This window comes from Vulpes vulpes, chromosome 15, assembly GCF_048418805.1.
Source record: "Vulpes vulpes isolate BD-2025 chromosome 15, VulVul3, whole genome shotgun sequence".
NCBI classification, from domain to species: Eukaryota; Metazoa; Chordata; class Mammalia; order Carnivora; family Canidae; genus Vulpes; species Vulpes vulpes.
Window position 1 is genome coordinate 94135341 of NC_132794.1, and position 17139 is coordinate 94152479.

General features: G+C 39.5%; 1 protein-coding gene across 1 annotated transcript in view; it reads left to right on the forward strand.

Annotated features, from left to right (window-relative positions):
- Positions 1-9341, forward strand: part of CFAP58 (cilia and flagella associated protein 58) — a 99542-nt gene extending 90201 nt beyond the window's left edge. The window contains exons 16-18 of the mRNA XM_072738157.1: positions 1452-1571; positions 4627-4760; positions 8634-9341. Coding sequence (XP_072594258.1) covers positions 1452-1571; positions 4627-4760; positions 8634-8745 — 366 coding nt within the window. The 3' untranslated portion in view covers positions 8746-9341. The remainder of the gene's footprint in view (positions 1-1451; positions 1572-4626; positions 4761-8633) is intronic.
- The last annotated feature ends 7798 nt before the right edge of the window (positions 9342-17139 follow it).

The following is a 17139-nucleotide window of genomic DNA, read 5'->3' on the forward strand; positions in this document are numbered from 1 at the left end:
CATTTTCAATGGCCCTCTCCTGTTTTTTCTCTTTGCCCAGTGGTATCACTGACCACTCATATCATGCCTCCCTTTTTGTTTCTTTTTTATTTTTAAAGATTTTCTTTATTTACTTGAGAGAGAGAGAGAGAGAGAGAGAGAGAGAGAGAGAGAACAAGCAGGGTGGGAAGGAGCAGAGGGAGAGGGAGAAGCAGATTCCCCGCTGAGCAGGGAGCCCAATGCAGGGTTGAATCCCAGGATCCTGGGATCATGACCTGAGCCGAGCGCAGATGCTTAATGAACTGAGCCACCCGGGTGCCCTATGCCTCTTTTTTTAAACATTGCCATTTCCTGGCTGGGGGACATTCAGTTACTCTCTCTTGCCCCTTTTCTTTGGGTCGTTCTTCTTTGCCTCCCCCTGATATGCTGACTCTCCCAAAGATCTCATTGTCCTGGGAGATAGCCTCTTTGGGGGTTGATAGAGCCACTCTTGTGGTTCTAGCCATGACCAATCTCCAGTTCCAACTTCAGTTCAACTCCTCGATAGCCCACAACACCTCAAGCTCAGCATATCCAGACCCCACTGATAATCAGAAGAGAATGTGGGAAGAGTTTCTTCCCCCCTCTCCACACTCCTTCTTTCCTACATCCCTGCATCCATTACCACCATCTTCCAGCCCCCAAGGTGTCCATATTAGAAGCCTTGGAGTTTTCTTGGCTCTGCTACTTCTTTTCTCACTTGTCTGATCTTTCACCAAATCCCACTGATTCTACCTCAGGAATGTCATTATATCTACCTCCTTTTAATCCTAGTTACCTTAGGTCTACCTGTTTTCAACTTCTGTTTATCCTGGTGCCCTGAGCAGTCCCCTTACTCTGTTTTCTGCCTTACTGCTGGAGCTATTTTCCAGACATGCCTCATCCTTTCCTCCCAAACCCCTAGCCTGAAACCTACCTAGGAGCTCAACCTCTTCTCTCCACTGCTCCCTCCTTCAGCCCAGTGCACGTGCTGGACTAGACTCACTTCTCCCCTGTCCTGGCTCTGAACCTTTGCCTAAAAAGTTTTTCTTTCCTCTCTCTGCTTGGGGAAAACTCCCACTCATTCTTCAAGCAACAATTCAAATGACATCTTTGTGAAAACTCCCCTACTCCCTACTTTTACTGGCCACGACACTTGTGCAAACCTTCCATCGCTGCCCTTGTCTCTCAGTCACATGATCGGAAATTGAGGTAGAGAGAGACTTTCCCTTCCTCATTTGTCTTATTATTTGTATTCAAATGCCAGGCACATCCTAAGCTATTAGCCAGAGTTGTTTTGAGGCACTTCTATAGAATCTATGGTGACTGTAATCAGCGTGGCACTCCAGAGTACCTTAGGATGGTCCCAAGTTCTCCTGACCATATGCTGGTACAGGCACTTTCCATGTCGTGATGGGGCTGTTTATCTCACTTGTGGTTATGCTCTTCACCAGGAAAAGGAGAAACTCTATGTGGAACTAAAGCATATCCTGGCCCGGCAGCCTGGTCCCGAGGCTGCAGAGCAGCTGCAGATCTATCGCCACACGCTGCGGGAGAAGACCAAGCAGCTGAAAGTAAGTGGAAACTTCTGCTTTTTCCTGGCAGGTGGACAGCCGCACACCAGGGAGCTGGATGAGTCCACTGCCTCAGTTCAAGGAGCCAGTCTCCCAAATGCCACATGCCACAGAGGTTGGCTTTAATTTTTTTTTTATTTTTTAATTTTTTTTAAATTTTTATTTATTTATGATAGTCACACACACAGAGAGAGAGAGAGAGAGAGAGAGAGAGGCAGAGACATAGGCAGAGGGAGAAGCAGGCTCCATGCACCGGGAGCCTGACGTGGGATTCGATCCCGGGTCTCCAGGATCGCGCCCTGGGCCAAAGGCAGGCGCTAAACCACTGCGCCACCCAGGGATCCCTAATTTTTTTTTTTTTTAAAGAATTCCAGTCGCAGGAGAAGCAGACCACATCTCAGCCTTATCCCCCTGTGTCTAGACTAATAGACCCCACGGTCTCTGTTTCTGAAAGAGGGAAGTCAGCAAATAGAGAAAAAGTTGGAGAGAGGATGATGGCAACAGAATGGAAGTTTGGGAGATGGGGTGTGTAGGGATGATCTCAAGATGAGTGAGAGATATTGGACAGTGGGAAAGAACAGAGGAAATGTTTCAACACCATCATCCACTGAAGCGGACCACTGTGCCGAAGGAGGTTTTTGCTATTCCATTCCACCTGCAATAAATGTTCAGAAAGCACAGGCTAGTCCCTAGCCCCCAGGGCCTTCCTTCATGACCATCTGTCAAGTAAGTCGCTATGAAAGGAAGGTAAAATCATTTTAGAATTCTGTTAGCATAAATTCCCTTCTAAGTGACTTCAGAACCTCAGCTGGGGAGATGGAATGTTTTATTATTACATGTGCCTTTTAAAAGTTTTCTCAAAAACTGTGTGTTCCCATCATATCTGGAGCTGTACCTCCTAAGCAAGTGGTTAAATATTCTTGGCATGTCAGGGAAGTCTTATACACACACACACACACACACACACACACACACACACACACACACACATGCACAGAATGTAGCACACACTAGCTGAGTTCTGGCACTTATCTGCTGCAAGGAGGGTAATAATGTTGCCTTTCTGCCTGAGGTAATGTAGATGCCCCCTATAGTACCAATCCTTTCACAAATAGGACATTGTAAAATCACCTCCTCCTACTTTAAAAAGGCAGATGTAACAAATGTGTAATTAGAACATTAATTTTCAACTTATCACTCACAGTGTTTATTGCATATGAGTATCCTGAGATGTAATTTGAGTTTTGCACGAGGCATAATCTTTTGATTATTTTTATCCTTTTAAACAATTGTATATTCCAAACAAAATAAAAGCTCATTTTCTCAGGAGTGGGTATAGATTAGAAAAGCACACGTCTGTCTTCACACTGCTGTCAGAGAGCTACATTCAGCGCTAGATTGCATTATATGGCTCACAGGAGCCTTCTGGTATTTTAACCCTTTAACTCAGGAAATTCAGAATTTTACTCTGATGAAATGTGACTCCTGGTGGAAGAGGTTCAGAGGTGGTGGACCTGAGCCTGTCTGCTAGTTTGTCCTCATTTTCTGGGCTTTTTTTAGGAAACGCTATATTCATTGTTTGGAAACAGAGTCTTTGTTCCTAATTTTTTAATGATCAAGGCAGGTTTTCTCCCAACATGAAAGTCCTATTCTTCAGCTCATGATAGCATGGTCAGAATCGTTTTCACAGCGATTAAGGGAGAGAGTGCAGAAGCAGATGAACACTCAAAAGACAAAGATCTCCCTTTTGTGCAGATTTTTAAAATAGTGAGCAAGAGGAAAAACAAATTCGTCTATTGTGTGCCTCTTAGAATGGTAACCTTTCTTCTTTCTCTTTGGTTTCTGTGGGGTGCACCCCTAGCTTGGGCATGCTTTACACATCCTGTTCAGATGAGTAAATTCCCAGTCTTCTTGCTCAACTGAGACCAGTAGCATTTATTGGACAGTACAGTGGAAGAGGTAGAAAATCAGGGTTCCTATTACACGTGCTTTAGCTCCCTGCTTCTCTGAGGTGAATGTTGCCATGCTGGGAGAAAGAAGGAATCTGTGAAGAGTTCCAAAGAGCGCAATAAAGAGATGATAGACATTTAGCAGAACAGCAGCCTAGGAAAGCATGTAAGCTGAATGCCTACTTAGCGGTGGTGGCGGCAGGATGATTCTGGAATAATTTTTACTATAATCTTCAAATGAATCACTCTCCCTGGTGAGGACTTCCCTGAATGCTCTTTAAAAAGGCTTTGTTTGTTTGTTTATTTATTTATTTATTTATTTAAGATTTTATTTATTCATGAGAGACAGAGAGAGAGAAGAGAGAGAGAGAGAGAGACAGAGAGAGAGAGAGAGACAGAGAGAGAAAGAGAGGCAGAGACACAGGCAGAGGGAGAAGCAGGCTCCATGCAGGGAGCCCGAAGTGGGACTCCATCCAGGGACTCCAGGGTCACGCCCTGGGCCAAAGGCAGGCGCTAAACTGAGCCACCCAGGGATCCCTAAAAAGGCTTTAAAAGCAATTTTATACTGCGTGCCTGGGAGTTTTTCTGTCTCTGCTCACAATATACCTGAAACACATTATATCATTCGTGTGTGAGCCTGTTGAATGTAGCCCTAATAGTTCTTTTAAGCAGAGTTCTTTTCACCCCATTTGCCACTGGATTATGAGTCTTCAGACCTCAGTCAGATTTTTACCTCCATGCAGATCTTGGGAACTGGCAACTGGCAGAAGGGGATGGATTAGCTCTTACACTTGGGCATGAGTTTGCATCTCTAGCTTCACTGAGGTAAATCGTAGCAGGATCTTGTCTCACTGCATATCTTCTGCTTTTTTTTTTGTTTTTTAAAGATTTTATATATTTATTTGACACAAAGAGAGAGCACACAAACAGGGGGAGCAGCAGAGGGAGAGGGAGAAGCAGGCTCTCTGCTGAGCAGGGAGCCCGATGTGGGGCTCGACCCAGGATCCTGGGATCATGACTTGAGCCAAAGGCAGACGCTTAACCAGCTGAACCACCCAGGTGCCCCTGTGTATCTTCTGCTAATGCTGCTTTCTTTGTCACGTTAGGTTTTGTCTTCAGAGTTGAATATGTATGAATCACAGAGCCAAGAATACAAATATGAGATCGAGAAGCTTACCAATGAACTGATGAACTTAAAGAAGAAATATCTAGCTCAGAAACGTAAAGAATACATCCAGAGGTAAGAATTAACTAAATGTTCTTTTAATTTAGTTGTGCCTATTACCTGCAGATAAGAAAAAAACCGGCAGACGGTCACAGAGTCAAAGAATCCGCTGGGGTAAGCCAAGTCACAGGGTGAACAAATGACATTCTACAGGTCCCCACTGGTTTGCGTCAGAGCAAGATGCATGTCTCATCTGATACTAAAGCCTCTCCTTAGGACTCTAACCGGTATCTGTTATTCTCTACTCATCAGTGGACCTCATATGGAGCAGAAGAAGCATAGTGTGATTTTTTTCCCCCACATTGTTCTCATGGTTTGGAGATGATCATGCCATAACAATGTTTGTAAATGAGGTTCCCAATCAGGCTTGTATGAATGAAAGCACATCTATGTTTAAAATCACAGGTACTTTTGCTAAGGGGTATAGGTTTGGTAAAGCTGTTCTTTCCAAGAATGCAGTGCAGCTGTGTCACTGTAATGATGAGTTGCTCACAGATAATTTTTACCTATGTTTTAGATGATCTGTCTCTGAACTGTCTTTATGTCTAGTAACTGATTTCAGTATCTGCTGAGGCATGGTGTGAGCTCTGATTCTTCTAGGAGATGATAATTTGACTTGAGGTTATCATTTTGCATTTCAGGATGCCTACAGGTGGAAGGGTAGATGTCTCTTCATTTGGTTGTCATCCTTTGCCTAATGCTAGGGTGAGAGAGTGGGCCTGAATGAATCAGTGGGTTTGAACCTTGGCTTGCTGTATGGCATTACCCAACTCACCTAGTTAATTCTGTAGTGGCTCACATCGTGTGCTTAAGTCAAGTTGGGTATTTCATCCACGTGGGTATTGTGAGGACATGGTGAAAGGGGTGCCTCTGCCTGTGATTTGTTCATGGCAAACTATTTACAGTAACTAGATGCAAAGTGATTTGCTGGGAAAGAGTTGCCCTGCTTGTAAATCAGAATATCCCCCTATTCCACATTTAGATGCCAGCTTCTTGGTAGAATAAAATCCTGCTAATTTCAATGGGTCTGTCTTAACGTGTGGGTCTGGCAACTATCTGATTCAGAATAGCTGGTGGGATTTGTTAAACATTCAGGCCCCCAGGCCCCATTTCCAGATGTTTGCATTCCATGGGCTCTGGATGAATTTGCAGTTCAGTCACTCCTCAGGTGATCCCCACACATGCTACAGCTGGAGAACTAGTGTATTAATGGTGTGAATCAGTGCATGTTGGGTGGAGACACTGTGGTTTCTGTTAGGACACCAGGATCATGCTGAAGACTAGTTCCTACGTAGGGCACATGCACAGCTCAGTGGTCTTTGAGAGTTTTGATCATACACTCTTATCAGTACAACACTTTTGAACTTGTAGTCTCCCATGTATGAGCATGTACATTAAATATATATATTTGTTTTCAGTTTTAAATTGAAAATTTTATTTTAGGAGAGTTTTATATCTCCAATATATTTTAATTTGTAGAAATTGCAAGCAAAATACTATTGCCATTTTTTCAGTGATTTTTAGTAAACAATTTTTTTTTAATTTTTGAAAGACAAAATATGAATAGAATCTTAAATATCTTCTTTGCATTTCCTGACAGGTCATCTTACTCATCTTTTAGAGTACATGCGTCCATTTTGGAGACCAGCAATCTAGTTCATATAGTAATAAAAAGTCAGTTTAGGGGATCCCTGGGTGGCTCAGCAGTTTAGCATCTGCCCTGCCCAGGGTGTGATCCTGGAGTCCCGGGATCGAGTCTCGTGTCAGGCTCCCTGCATGGAGCCTGCTTCTCCCTCTGCTGGTGTCTCTGCCTCTGTGTGTGTGTCTCTCATGAATAAATAAATAAAATCTTTAAAAAAAAAAAGTAAGTTTGGCTAAGTAGTTATCTTTCCAGAACTAACTTCCCCACCTTGGCCCTGGAGTTTGGTCTGTTGACTGTATTGACTCCTCCCATACACTCTCCACACAGTTTTCTGGACACAGAAACACTGTTGAGCCAACAGAAATGCCCTTCTGTTGGTTTAGTCCCTCCCAGTGATGCATCCACTAGAACTGCAGTGCCACCTGGCCTTAGGCCACTTCTGGATATTTAGATTAAAATGAATTACGGTTAAATCAAATAAAAAATTCAGTGCTTGAGGTGCACTAGTCACATTTCAACTACTTAATAGTCACATGGAGGTAGTGGATGCAGCATTGGGCTCTAGATAGAGAGCTTTGCCATCATTACAGAAAGTTCTATTGGATAGCACAGTTATAGAATCCTTGCTTTTACCTAAAATGCTCATTACTTATAGCCATTCTGACCTGGTTAGGGCATCATTGGTAGTTCCATTTTGGTGGGGATCCATATACTGGAGGTAGACAGAGAGGGGAGTTCACAGGAGAAGGATTCAGGGGCTGAAGGAAAGTATGCTGAGGCAAGAACAGTGGTGCCCAGAGGGTGTGGACTGGAAGGCAGGAGGCTGAAGGGGGTCAATGTGATGGTCTACAGATACATTACACAGGCAGTGGGCATCGTCCCATCAGTCAACTTAGAGCAAGCCAGCAGCGGTTAGCAGAAGTTCCTTCAGAGAGGGAAAATTACTGTATTGAAGGCAAGAGAGGGCCAGACAAGGGGGCTGCCTGCATCCTCCAGCCATCAGGGATGCAAGTTGCCAAGTACTTGAAAGAATCCTCTTTACTGGATCCACTTAAGGCTAAAGCTTTTGTCCTACTTATGGAGGATGATTTTTTTTTTATAATAATGAAATCAATCCTGCTAAGAGACTACTGGATTGATTAACTAATCCTCTACAGGTTCTTTCCAAATGGAATAATTTAGAATAAACTCTGTGGATGTTCTCCCTACACTTGCTCTTTATAAAAGAGTAACTCATGCCATTTTTACCTTTAAGCCTTCTTTCATTTTTCTCAAACACCCTTTCATCATGTTTCCATCCTGACCTGCACCCTCACCCATCTGCCTCTGGTTCCCTTTGCCCAGGATGGTCTAGAGTTTGCAGAACTAGACAGATTCTTTCCCCAAAGGTGGAATTCTCTCTCCTAAGGTAAATCATTTCTAGTTGTCAAGTCTAATTGGTTTTGGTCTTAGTCATTAGCTTAATTTTTATTTTTAAAGAGAGCCCAGAGATGTTGTCCATAAGACCCCTAAATACACAATAGGGAATTTGTGTAAATTTAAGCTACCTCTGCAGGAGACCTGAACGTGTGAGTGTGTGAATGTGTGTATATGTACGTGTGAATGCCTGTGTATATGTGTGTGTATTTAAAGGAGATCTATGTAGGAGATACATTGTAGATTTTAGGATAGAACTTCCTTTATCTATTGCCAAATGTACTACCTTATTTGTCCTTCTTGTAACTTAAACTATTTCTAATAATAACTGCTGCTTGTCTAAAGTTACAGGAAAATTTGTATTTTATGAATATCCAAGTTTGATGAAGATACCTTGTGTGTGTGTGGTAAATATTTATAAGTTTCCACTGAAACTTTGGAGTATAAAAGTTGGTAAATGATGAATTAGTCATTATAACTGAGCCAAGAGAAAGATTCTTCTGACTGATCTTTGGAACTAAACAAATGTTTTATAAAACAGGAAGATGATTACAAGTCGGAAGTCTCAAGTCCACAGTGATTGAGTTATAATGAGGTCTTATGTCCACATTTAGATCAACATTAGGAGGGCACATTTAATTGTGTCTTTTCCTAATTCTATGTGTTATCAATGAACACCTAATTAGGTTTAAACAACCACCTTGTCTAAAACTGGAAGCTTTAATCAAAGCAGGTTTTAGTGGCTAACTCACCCTAGGAATTTAGAGAACACCAAACTTATAAGCGGAAAAGGATGTTAAGGAAGTTAACTTTCCCCTCCTGTCTTTCAGAAATAAGGACAGAATATCCATGGATAACACCTTCTCAATGGCCAAGCCAACTGGCCCTCGTTTTACTGGGGGTGGATTTCCCCTCAGCAAGCCATCCAAAGTGAAGTCCTAACCTGATGAAGCTCCTGGCATTGGAATAGCTCATGAAATTCGCTTCGAAACATTTTGGAGGAATCTCTTTCAAATCCCTTGGATCCCAAATATTTAGAGAAATCAGTGTTCAAATTCCAGGATGAAAAGAAATGCAAAACTATCATCATCATGTACATTTAAGAGTGATGACATTCTACTCAGTCCTCATGGATATTAACAGACTGTAATTATATCATTCAATTAAGCTGATGCATTGCATAAAGCAAATCTTTTGTTACTACCACATTGATTGATTTGAAATGCACCACATATCTAGACACTCAGTTAAAAATGAAATTTTGGATCTGGATTTCTCTATTATAAACATTGGTGTGTAGGTTTTACATTTTAAAAATATTTTTGAAATGCAGTGTGTTCTTATTAATAAGAATCTATTGTAATTATTCCTCATTAACAAGTCATTGCATGAGGTAAGGGAAAAAAAAGACAAACTCTCAAGTATTTACAAAGTATTTTGAGAATGATTTCTATGTGGAATTTCTTTTCAGGCCTGGGGTATGAAAATCTTTTCCAAAGAGACATACTAATAAATACTTCATCATAAAAAATAAAAAAGAACCTTTGTAGAGATTTTGATCTTTGCTTTGGTAGAGTATGTAATTAAAGTTTAAAACTACTTTGAGAAATGTTTAACATAAAGATCTGATTCCGAGGAACCAAGACTTTAAAATAAGGGGCTTGGGCTGGCATCCTCTGAAGGCCTGGTGTTTCTAAGACCTCCCACTTGGAGAATACAGTTATGTAGGACAAGGATCTGTTTGGCTTTCAGGCTTCAGGCCAACATTAGAGTCATTGAATCCATTGTATTGTCTTTCTGTTGAAGCCACAATTATGTGGACCTCAGTTCAAAGTTCCCTCATTAAGAGGGTCCATTCAGGAATATTATGCGAGGAAAATCTGGTCATCTCTCTCACAAGAACTTGACCTCTGCAATTTTTTAAATTATAGAGGAGTAAGCAGCTCAGAGATAAGGACAATATAAGTGGATCATTCCATTTTGCTATGGGACCAAGTTTCCCACTGCAAGGAGCAGGAGACTTAATGACCCCAGAATGCTTGTTCAGATTATAGAGAGGTGAGATTTTAGAGGGATCATCTGCATATTTTGCCGTCTTTCTCAGTTCACCCCCAGAAACAGATCCAAGGTAGTGATGGCTGTGAGGTCATTTATTATGAAGTGATCTCATGACTAACAGTGGAGGAATAGATCAGAGAAGGGAAAGAAATCATCTAGGGTGCAATCTCAAGTCAAGTTCCATGGTGGAAGACTTCAGCTACATTTCGCAAGGGGGCTCTGGAGACAATGGAATCTCAGCTCAGAGTTGTCCCTGTGGGGGAAGAAAGTTACAAGGCAGCTGGGATATTTATAACCTCCATGCCATGCTGGCAATCATTGGTCAAGGACTGCTCTGAAGGAGTCCTTCTGTCTGCAGGCGAAGCAGGGTCTGGCTGCCTGGGGGCGGGCGTGAGACAGAAATGGCGTTACTGTCAGCAGTGAAAATGCTAAGGGCTGGGGGAAGGGGGTTAGGCAGTGCCATGCTCTGTTGCTTTTCCTGCATGGTTCCGGGAGAAGAAGGACAGATGGGAATCACCCTCTACTGTAGCTTATGACCCTGTGGTGAGGTGTGGTCGTCAAATTTTGTGTGTCATATAGGAGTGTGGAGGACAGGTGTGGACCCTGGAGAATTTGCCAAGGGAAGCTTAAACCTAAGAATCACACTGGGACCATTTCCAGTTTTGAAAATCACTGGTGATATCTTACAACAGGGCCATCTTTTGTTTAGACAAAAGACTTGCAGGTAAGGTAAAGCAAGGTAGTTATTACACATGTACACCACTGGATGTTTTCCAGTCCATTCAAGGACATTTTGCAGTTTATCTATAGCCAACTTCCTTCTGAGTCCTTGGGTGGCTTTATAAGAAGTTCACTTCTTTACGGAAAAGGGGTCTATGATTCTTGATCTATCCTACCACGGTGAAAACTTTGGAGGCAGATGCTGGGTTTGAGTTCTGACATATCATAACAATGAGTTGTTTTGAGGATTAAATGAATTAATGCAGAGGTAAGATTAGAACAATATCAGGCACATAGTAACTTCAATGAATATCTGCCATTATTATTGCTATTACCTAGAGATAACTTATGTTTTGAAATTAGAGAACAATGTTTGTGACAATATAATATGGGGATGAAGTTGGATCTGGTAGTGTGATTTATAGTTGAATATCTTGCAGAAATGCCACATTGGGTACCTCATGAAAAATTCTGTATATATTTTTTGTAACTGTGATCTGGGGACAGACTCTTCACTTCAGAAATCAGAGCTTCCAGCCAGAGGGAAAGAGCTGGTGGCCTCTAGCTGCCATCTCTTTGTTTTTCTCCATGGGATAGAGAAGGGTGGTCAGCCTCTGTGGATGACAGAGGTCCCATGAGCCAAGATGGCACAGTCCCCAGGAGATGACAGGGCAGCTCAATATGGCTCAGTCTGCTTATGTTCATGTAGAAGGAGTAAATTAAGGCTTGAAAAGGTGGAAGGTAATGCCACTGCTTCTCATTTACTGCACACCCTGACAGCCAAGGGTATTATAAGCAATAACTATTTAGGTGTAGGTGTTGCCACCATAGCCACCGTACAAAAATGAGTTGTTAAAAACACTGAGATTTGCAAATCATTAAAGATAACTGTGAACTCACATTGCGCTGAGGTGCTTTTAAAATCACAAATTTGAACTGCATTGTAAAGCAACATTAGGAGATCATATAGTAGCATCATTTTACCCTGGGATTTTCAGAGTTTCAGAGAGAAGTCATGTTGCTAAACTAGCCATTGACTCTCCACTGGGCTGATGGGGAAGCTGGTAGGGTTTCTCTGTGGATGGAGAGAGACATGATAAAGGGAACTCGCTGGTCATTATTTGCTGATCATAGCTTCCCAGCAACTGCTCTTATAGACAGGTTTTTATCGTGCTTACCTCTAAAGAAATTGCCTAGAGCAAAGGTTTGTTGCTGTGATAAGCCATAGAGACGGAGGTGGTTATACTAAGAGGAGGCAGTAGCAAATCTCTGGTCATGGGCTGTAATTTTGCTATAAAAATTTATCCAGGGTTGATAATTATCATTTGATCTCCTGGCTTGCTCAGTCAGATTCTGAAGTTTGACTTAGGCCAAGATACCCATCAGGAAATACTATATAATGAATTTTGAGCAATGTGGCATTTCAGGGCCTGGACTACTTGAGGAAAGATACTAGGTCTCTTAGTAAACATAATCAATTATATGGAGATCTAGTTGGAATAGGAGCAAAGGGAGGGCATTTTAAAATATTAAAATGGTAAAATAGTTTAAAAATATATCTCACTATTTTCTTTGTAGTGGATGGGAAATATTTTTATGGCATTATCCATTTTTAACTCCTAATTCAATGCTGTTTTAGTACACCATTTCTCATATCTATTATTTAAAAGTTCCATTAAGATTTTGAAACCCGTTAGAATTTTATAACAGTACGAAATGTGGTATCAACAGGGTACCATTTTTCTTTTTTATAATTAAAGATTTTTTCCCTTTTATTTTAAAGTGCCTGATTGAAAATATGGGTAGAAAGTTAGAAGATACAAATGAGCAAAAAGAAGAAAAGGGCATCATCAATTTCACCATCCATTGATAACTGGTGTTTTCTGGGGCCAATGCTCCTCTCATTCATGTGGGTTGGCAATTCCAATTGTTCATGCCCATCATTTGTTCTGACTGATTGATGGTTAAAATTCCCAACTGTTAAATGTTTTGAATGTTACATTTGAAATTCTACAGTTTCATAATCTTGAGTATATATTTCTGGACTTTTAAAATAAGCATATATAAATATATATATATATTTTTTAATCAAAGATATAATTGAGATATAATTTACATATAACAAAAGCACATATTTTAAGTATAAAGGTTAGTAGGTTTTGCCAAATACATATACCCAATAATTACTGCCACAATCACCACCTTCCAGGAGTGTCCTTATGTCCTTTGGCATTAATATTCACAGTCCCCATCCAACCAAAGCAACAATGGATCAGTTTTTCATCATTATATATTAGCTATATCTTTCTTAGAATTTCATGTAAGTGGAATCATACAGTATTTACTCTGTGCCTTTTTTTTTTTTTATGTAGTGTGCTTTTAAGATTCACCTATGTTGTTATGTGTATCAGGGATTTACTCATTTTTATTGTTGGGTAATATCCCATTACATTAACATAATACAATTTGCCTATGGATTTACCTGTTGATGGGAATTCAGATGATTTCTAGTGTTTAGTTATCGTGAATCAAGTTGCTCTGAACATTTATGTACCTGTCTTTATGTGAGCAAATATTATCATTTCTCTTGGGTGAATGCTGAGGAATGAAATGGCTGGATCAAAAGGTAAGTGGACATTTATCATGGTAAGAAACTGCTGGACTATTTTCTTAACTGATTGGACCATTTTACCTTCTTACCAACAATGTGCGTCAACTGTGACTACTCCAGTCCTTGTGAATATTCAGTATTGTCAGCATTTTTAAGCCATTCTTTTAGATACATAGTGGTATCTGATATTTAAATTTGTGTTTCCTGATAATATCAAGCACTTTTTCATGTGCTTTTGGTTGTTTGCATGTGAAGTGTCTTCAGATCTTTTGTCTATTTTTTTTATATTAGTTTGTAGAAGTTTTTTGTATACTCTGGATACAAAGCCTTTGTCAGACAGATGGATTGCAAATATTTTTCACTCAGCTTGTGGATTACTTTTCCATTTTCTTACCAGTGTATTTTGAAGAGCAGACATTTAAAAATTTAATAAGGTCCAATTTGTTTTTTTTAATGTGGTTTATACTTCTCTTGTCCTGAGTAATTTGTGCCTATTCCAAGACAGCAATGATTTTTTAATCTATGTTTTTCTCTAGAAGTTTTAGCTTTTATATTTTAATTTATGATTCATTTAGTTAATTTTATGTATGGTATAGAAGTTAGAGTAGAGGTTCATTTTTGTTCCATATAGATATCTAGTTGTTCACCACCATTTGCTGAAAAGACTGTCATTTTCTCATTGAATTGCCTTGGCACACTTGTAGAAAATCAGTTGACTATTTGACTAGTTCTGTTTATGAACTCTCTGTTCTGTTCTGTACTCCCATATACCTATCTCTCTTGATAACAATAGCTTTATGGTAACTCTTAAAATTAGATGGTGTAAGATTTCAACTTTTTCTTTTTTAAAAAATTATTTATTTATTTGAGAGAGAGAGAGAGAGAGAGAGAGTGAGAGAGCATGGGCACAAGCAGGGGGAGTGACAGAGGGAGAGAGAGAAGCAGACTCCCTTGCTGAGCAGAGAATGCGATATGGGGCTCGATTCCAGGACTCCAAGATCATGACCCGAGCTGAAGGCAGATGCTTAGCCAACTGAGCCACTTAGGTGCCCCAACTTTTTTCTTCTTTAGAATTATTTTTTTATTCTAGATCCCTTACATATGTATGTACAGCTTAAAATCAGCTTGTCGATTTCTACAACAAAGTATGCTGGGAATTTGGTTGGGATTGCACTGAATCTATAGATGAAGTTGGGGAGAATTGTCATTTTAACAATAGTGACACTTTCAATCAATGGTACATGTTCTCATTTATTTAGTTTTAAATTTCTTTCAGCAACTTCTTGTAGTTTTCAGTGTACAGACATTGCACATATTTTATTAAATTTATATCTAAGTATTTTGCATTTTCTGATATTACTACAAGTGGTATTTAAATTTTCACTTTCAGGGGATCCCTGGGTGGCGAAGCGGTTTGGCGCCTGCCTTTGGCCCAGGGTGCGATCCTGGAGACCCGGGATCGAATCCCACGTCAGGCTCCTGGTGCATGGAGCCTGCTTCTCCCTCTGCCTGTATCTCTGCCTCTCTCTCTCTCTCTGTGTGACTATCATAAATAAATAAAAATTAAAAAAATTTTTTTAATTTCAGGGCAGCCCTGGTGGCGCAGCAGTTTAGCGCTGCCTGCAGCTCGGGGTGTGATCCTGGAGGCCCGGGATCGAGTCCCACGTTGGGCTCCCTGCGTGGAGCCTGCTTCTCCCTCTGCCTGTGTCTCTACCTCTCTCTCTCCCTCTGAATAAATAAATAAATAAATCTTAATTTTTTTTTTTTTTTTTACTTTCCATTTGTTATTAGTATGTAGCAATGCAACTGTTTTATTTTTGTATGTTAGTTTGTATTCAAGGACATTAATTTGTTTCATAGCTTTTTGGGATTATGTAAAATATTCTGTGAGCATAATCATGTTTTCTAAAAATAAAGACAGTTTCTCTTTGTTTTCAATCAGTATTCTTTCTTGTTCATAATTACTGTACTTGTACTGGCTGGGAATTTTAGTACAATGTTAAATTGAAGTGTGAGACCAACATCTCTCCCTTGTTCTTGATGTTGGGGAGAGCACTTCATCAGGAAGTACAATGTTAGCTGTAAGGATTTTCATAGATGCCTTTTATTGGGTTTGTTTGGAGAAATTCCCTTCTATTTCTTGTTTGCTAAGAGATTTTAATTGTACATGTATATCAAATTTCCTCAATGCTTCTTTTGCATGTGTTGAGATAATTATATGTTTTTTTTTTCATATTTTGTTAACATGGTGAATCACTTTGATTTTCAAATGTTAAACCAATTTTGCCTTTTCTTGGGTAAACCCTACTTTGTCATATTGTCATTTTAATGCATTTATATGTTGTTGAATTAGACTTAGTGATATTTTGTTAAGGATTTTTACAACTATATTTATGAGGTTTATTAGTCTATAGTTTTCTTATAGTATCTTTCTCTGGTTTTCTTATTAAGATTTTGCTAGCTTCATAAGCTGAATTGGGAGATGCTCCTTCTATTTCCTGAAATACTTTGTATAGAGTTGATATTATTTCTTCCTTAAATATGTAATATAATTTGCCAGTAAAGCCATTGTGAAATTATAATTTTTCTTGTGTGAAGGTTTTAAATATATATAAAGCTATTCAGTTTTTCTGTTTTATCTTGTGTCACTTTTTATAATTTGTCTTTCAAGGAATTTGTGTATTTCATATAAGTTGTTGAATTTATTGACCTAAAATTGTTCAAAATGTTATTTTACATTGCTAAGATCTAAACAAAGGTTTCCTATTCCATCCTGGACATGGGAATTTTTTTTAAAGATTTTATTTATTTATTCATGACAGACACAGAGAGAAAGAGAGAGAGGCAGAGACACAGGCAGAGGGAGAAGCAGGCTCCATGCAGGGAGCCTGATGTGGGACTCGAACCCCAGACTCCAGGATCATGCCCTGGGCCAAAGGCAGGTGCTAAACCTCTGAGCCACCCAGGGATCCCCTAGAATCATGTTTTTATATTTGTAAACATTTAGGTGCTTTTCCAGATAGCTTTTTGTTACTGATTTTTAGTTTAATTCTGTTGTCATCAAAGAACATGTCCTGTATACTTTATTTAATTGAATTATCTTATTTTATTTTAATTCCTATATAGTTAACATACAGTGTTATATTAATTTCAGGTGTACAATACAGTAATTCAACAATTTCATACATCACCCAGTGCTCATCATGACAAGTGCACTCCTTAATCCTATGACCTATTTTGACCAATCCCCTACCATCCTGTATACTTTGAATTATTTCAAATTAATGGTCTAGAATATGGACTATCTTGGTTCTTGTTCTATGTGCATTAGAAAAGAATGTGTTTTGCTTCTGTTGGATGGAATGCTGTATAAATGTCAATTAGGTCAAGCTGTTGCTAGCCTAAATTTTTATTGATTTTCTTATTTGTTTTATTGATTACTCAGAGTGGAGTGTCAAATCTCCAAATGTGATTGTGGCTTTGTCTATCCTCTCACTGTTAGTTTTTGCTGACTGGATTCTGAAGCTTTAAACACTGCATAAATATTTAGGATTATGTTTTTTTTTTAAAGGTTTTATTTGTGTGTGTGTGAGAGAGAGAGAGAAAGAGAGAGAGCACAAGAAAGAGGGAGAGGGAGAAGTAGCTCCTCACTGAGCAGGGAGCCTGACTTGGGACCCTATCCAAGGACCCCGAGATCATGCCCTGAGCCAAAGGCAGATGCTTAACCAACTGAGCCACCCAGGTGCCCCTAAGATTATGTCTTCTTGAAAAATTGACCTTTTTATTATTAAATATCTCTATGGTAATATTGCTTGTCTAGAAGTCTACCTTGTCTAGTATTAATATAGTCACTCCAGCTTTATTATTCATAGTGTTTTCATATTATAGCTTTCATATCATTTTCCTTTTTTAAAAAAGGAAAAAAAAGGATTAAAAATGATTTATTT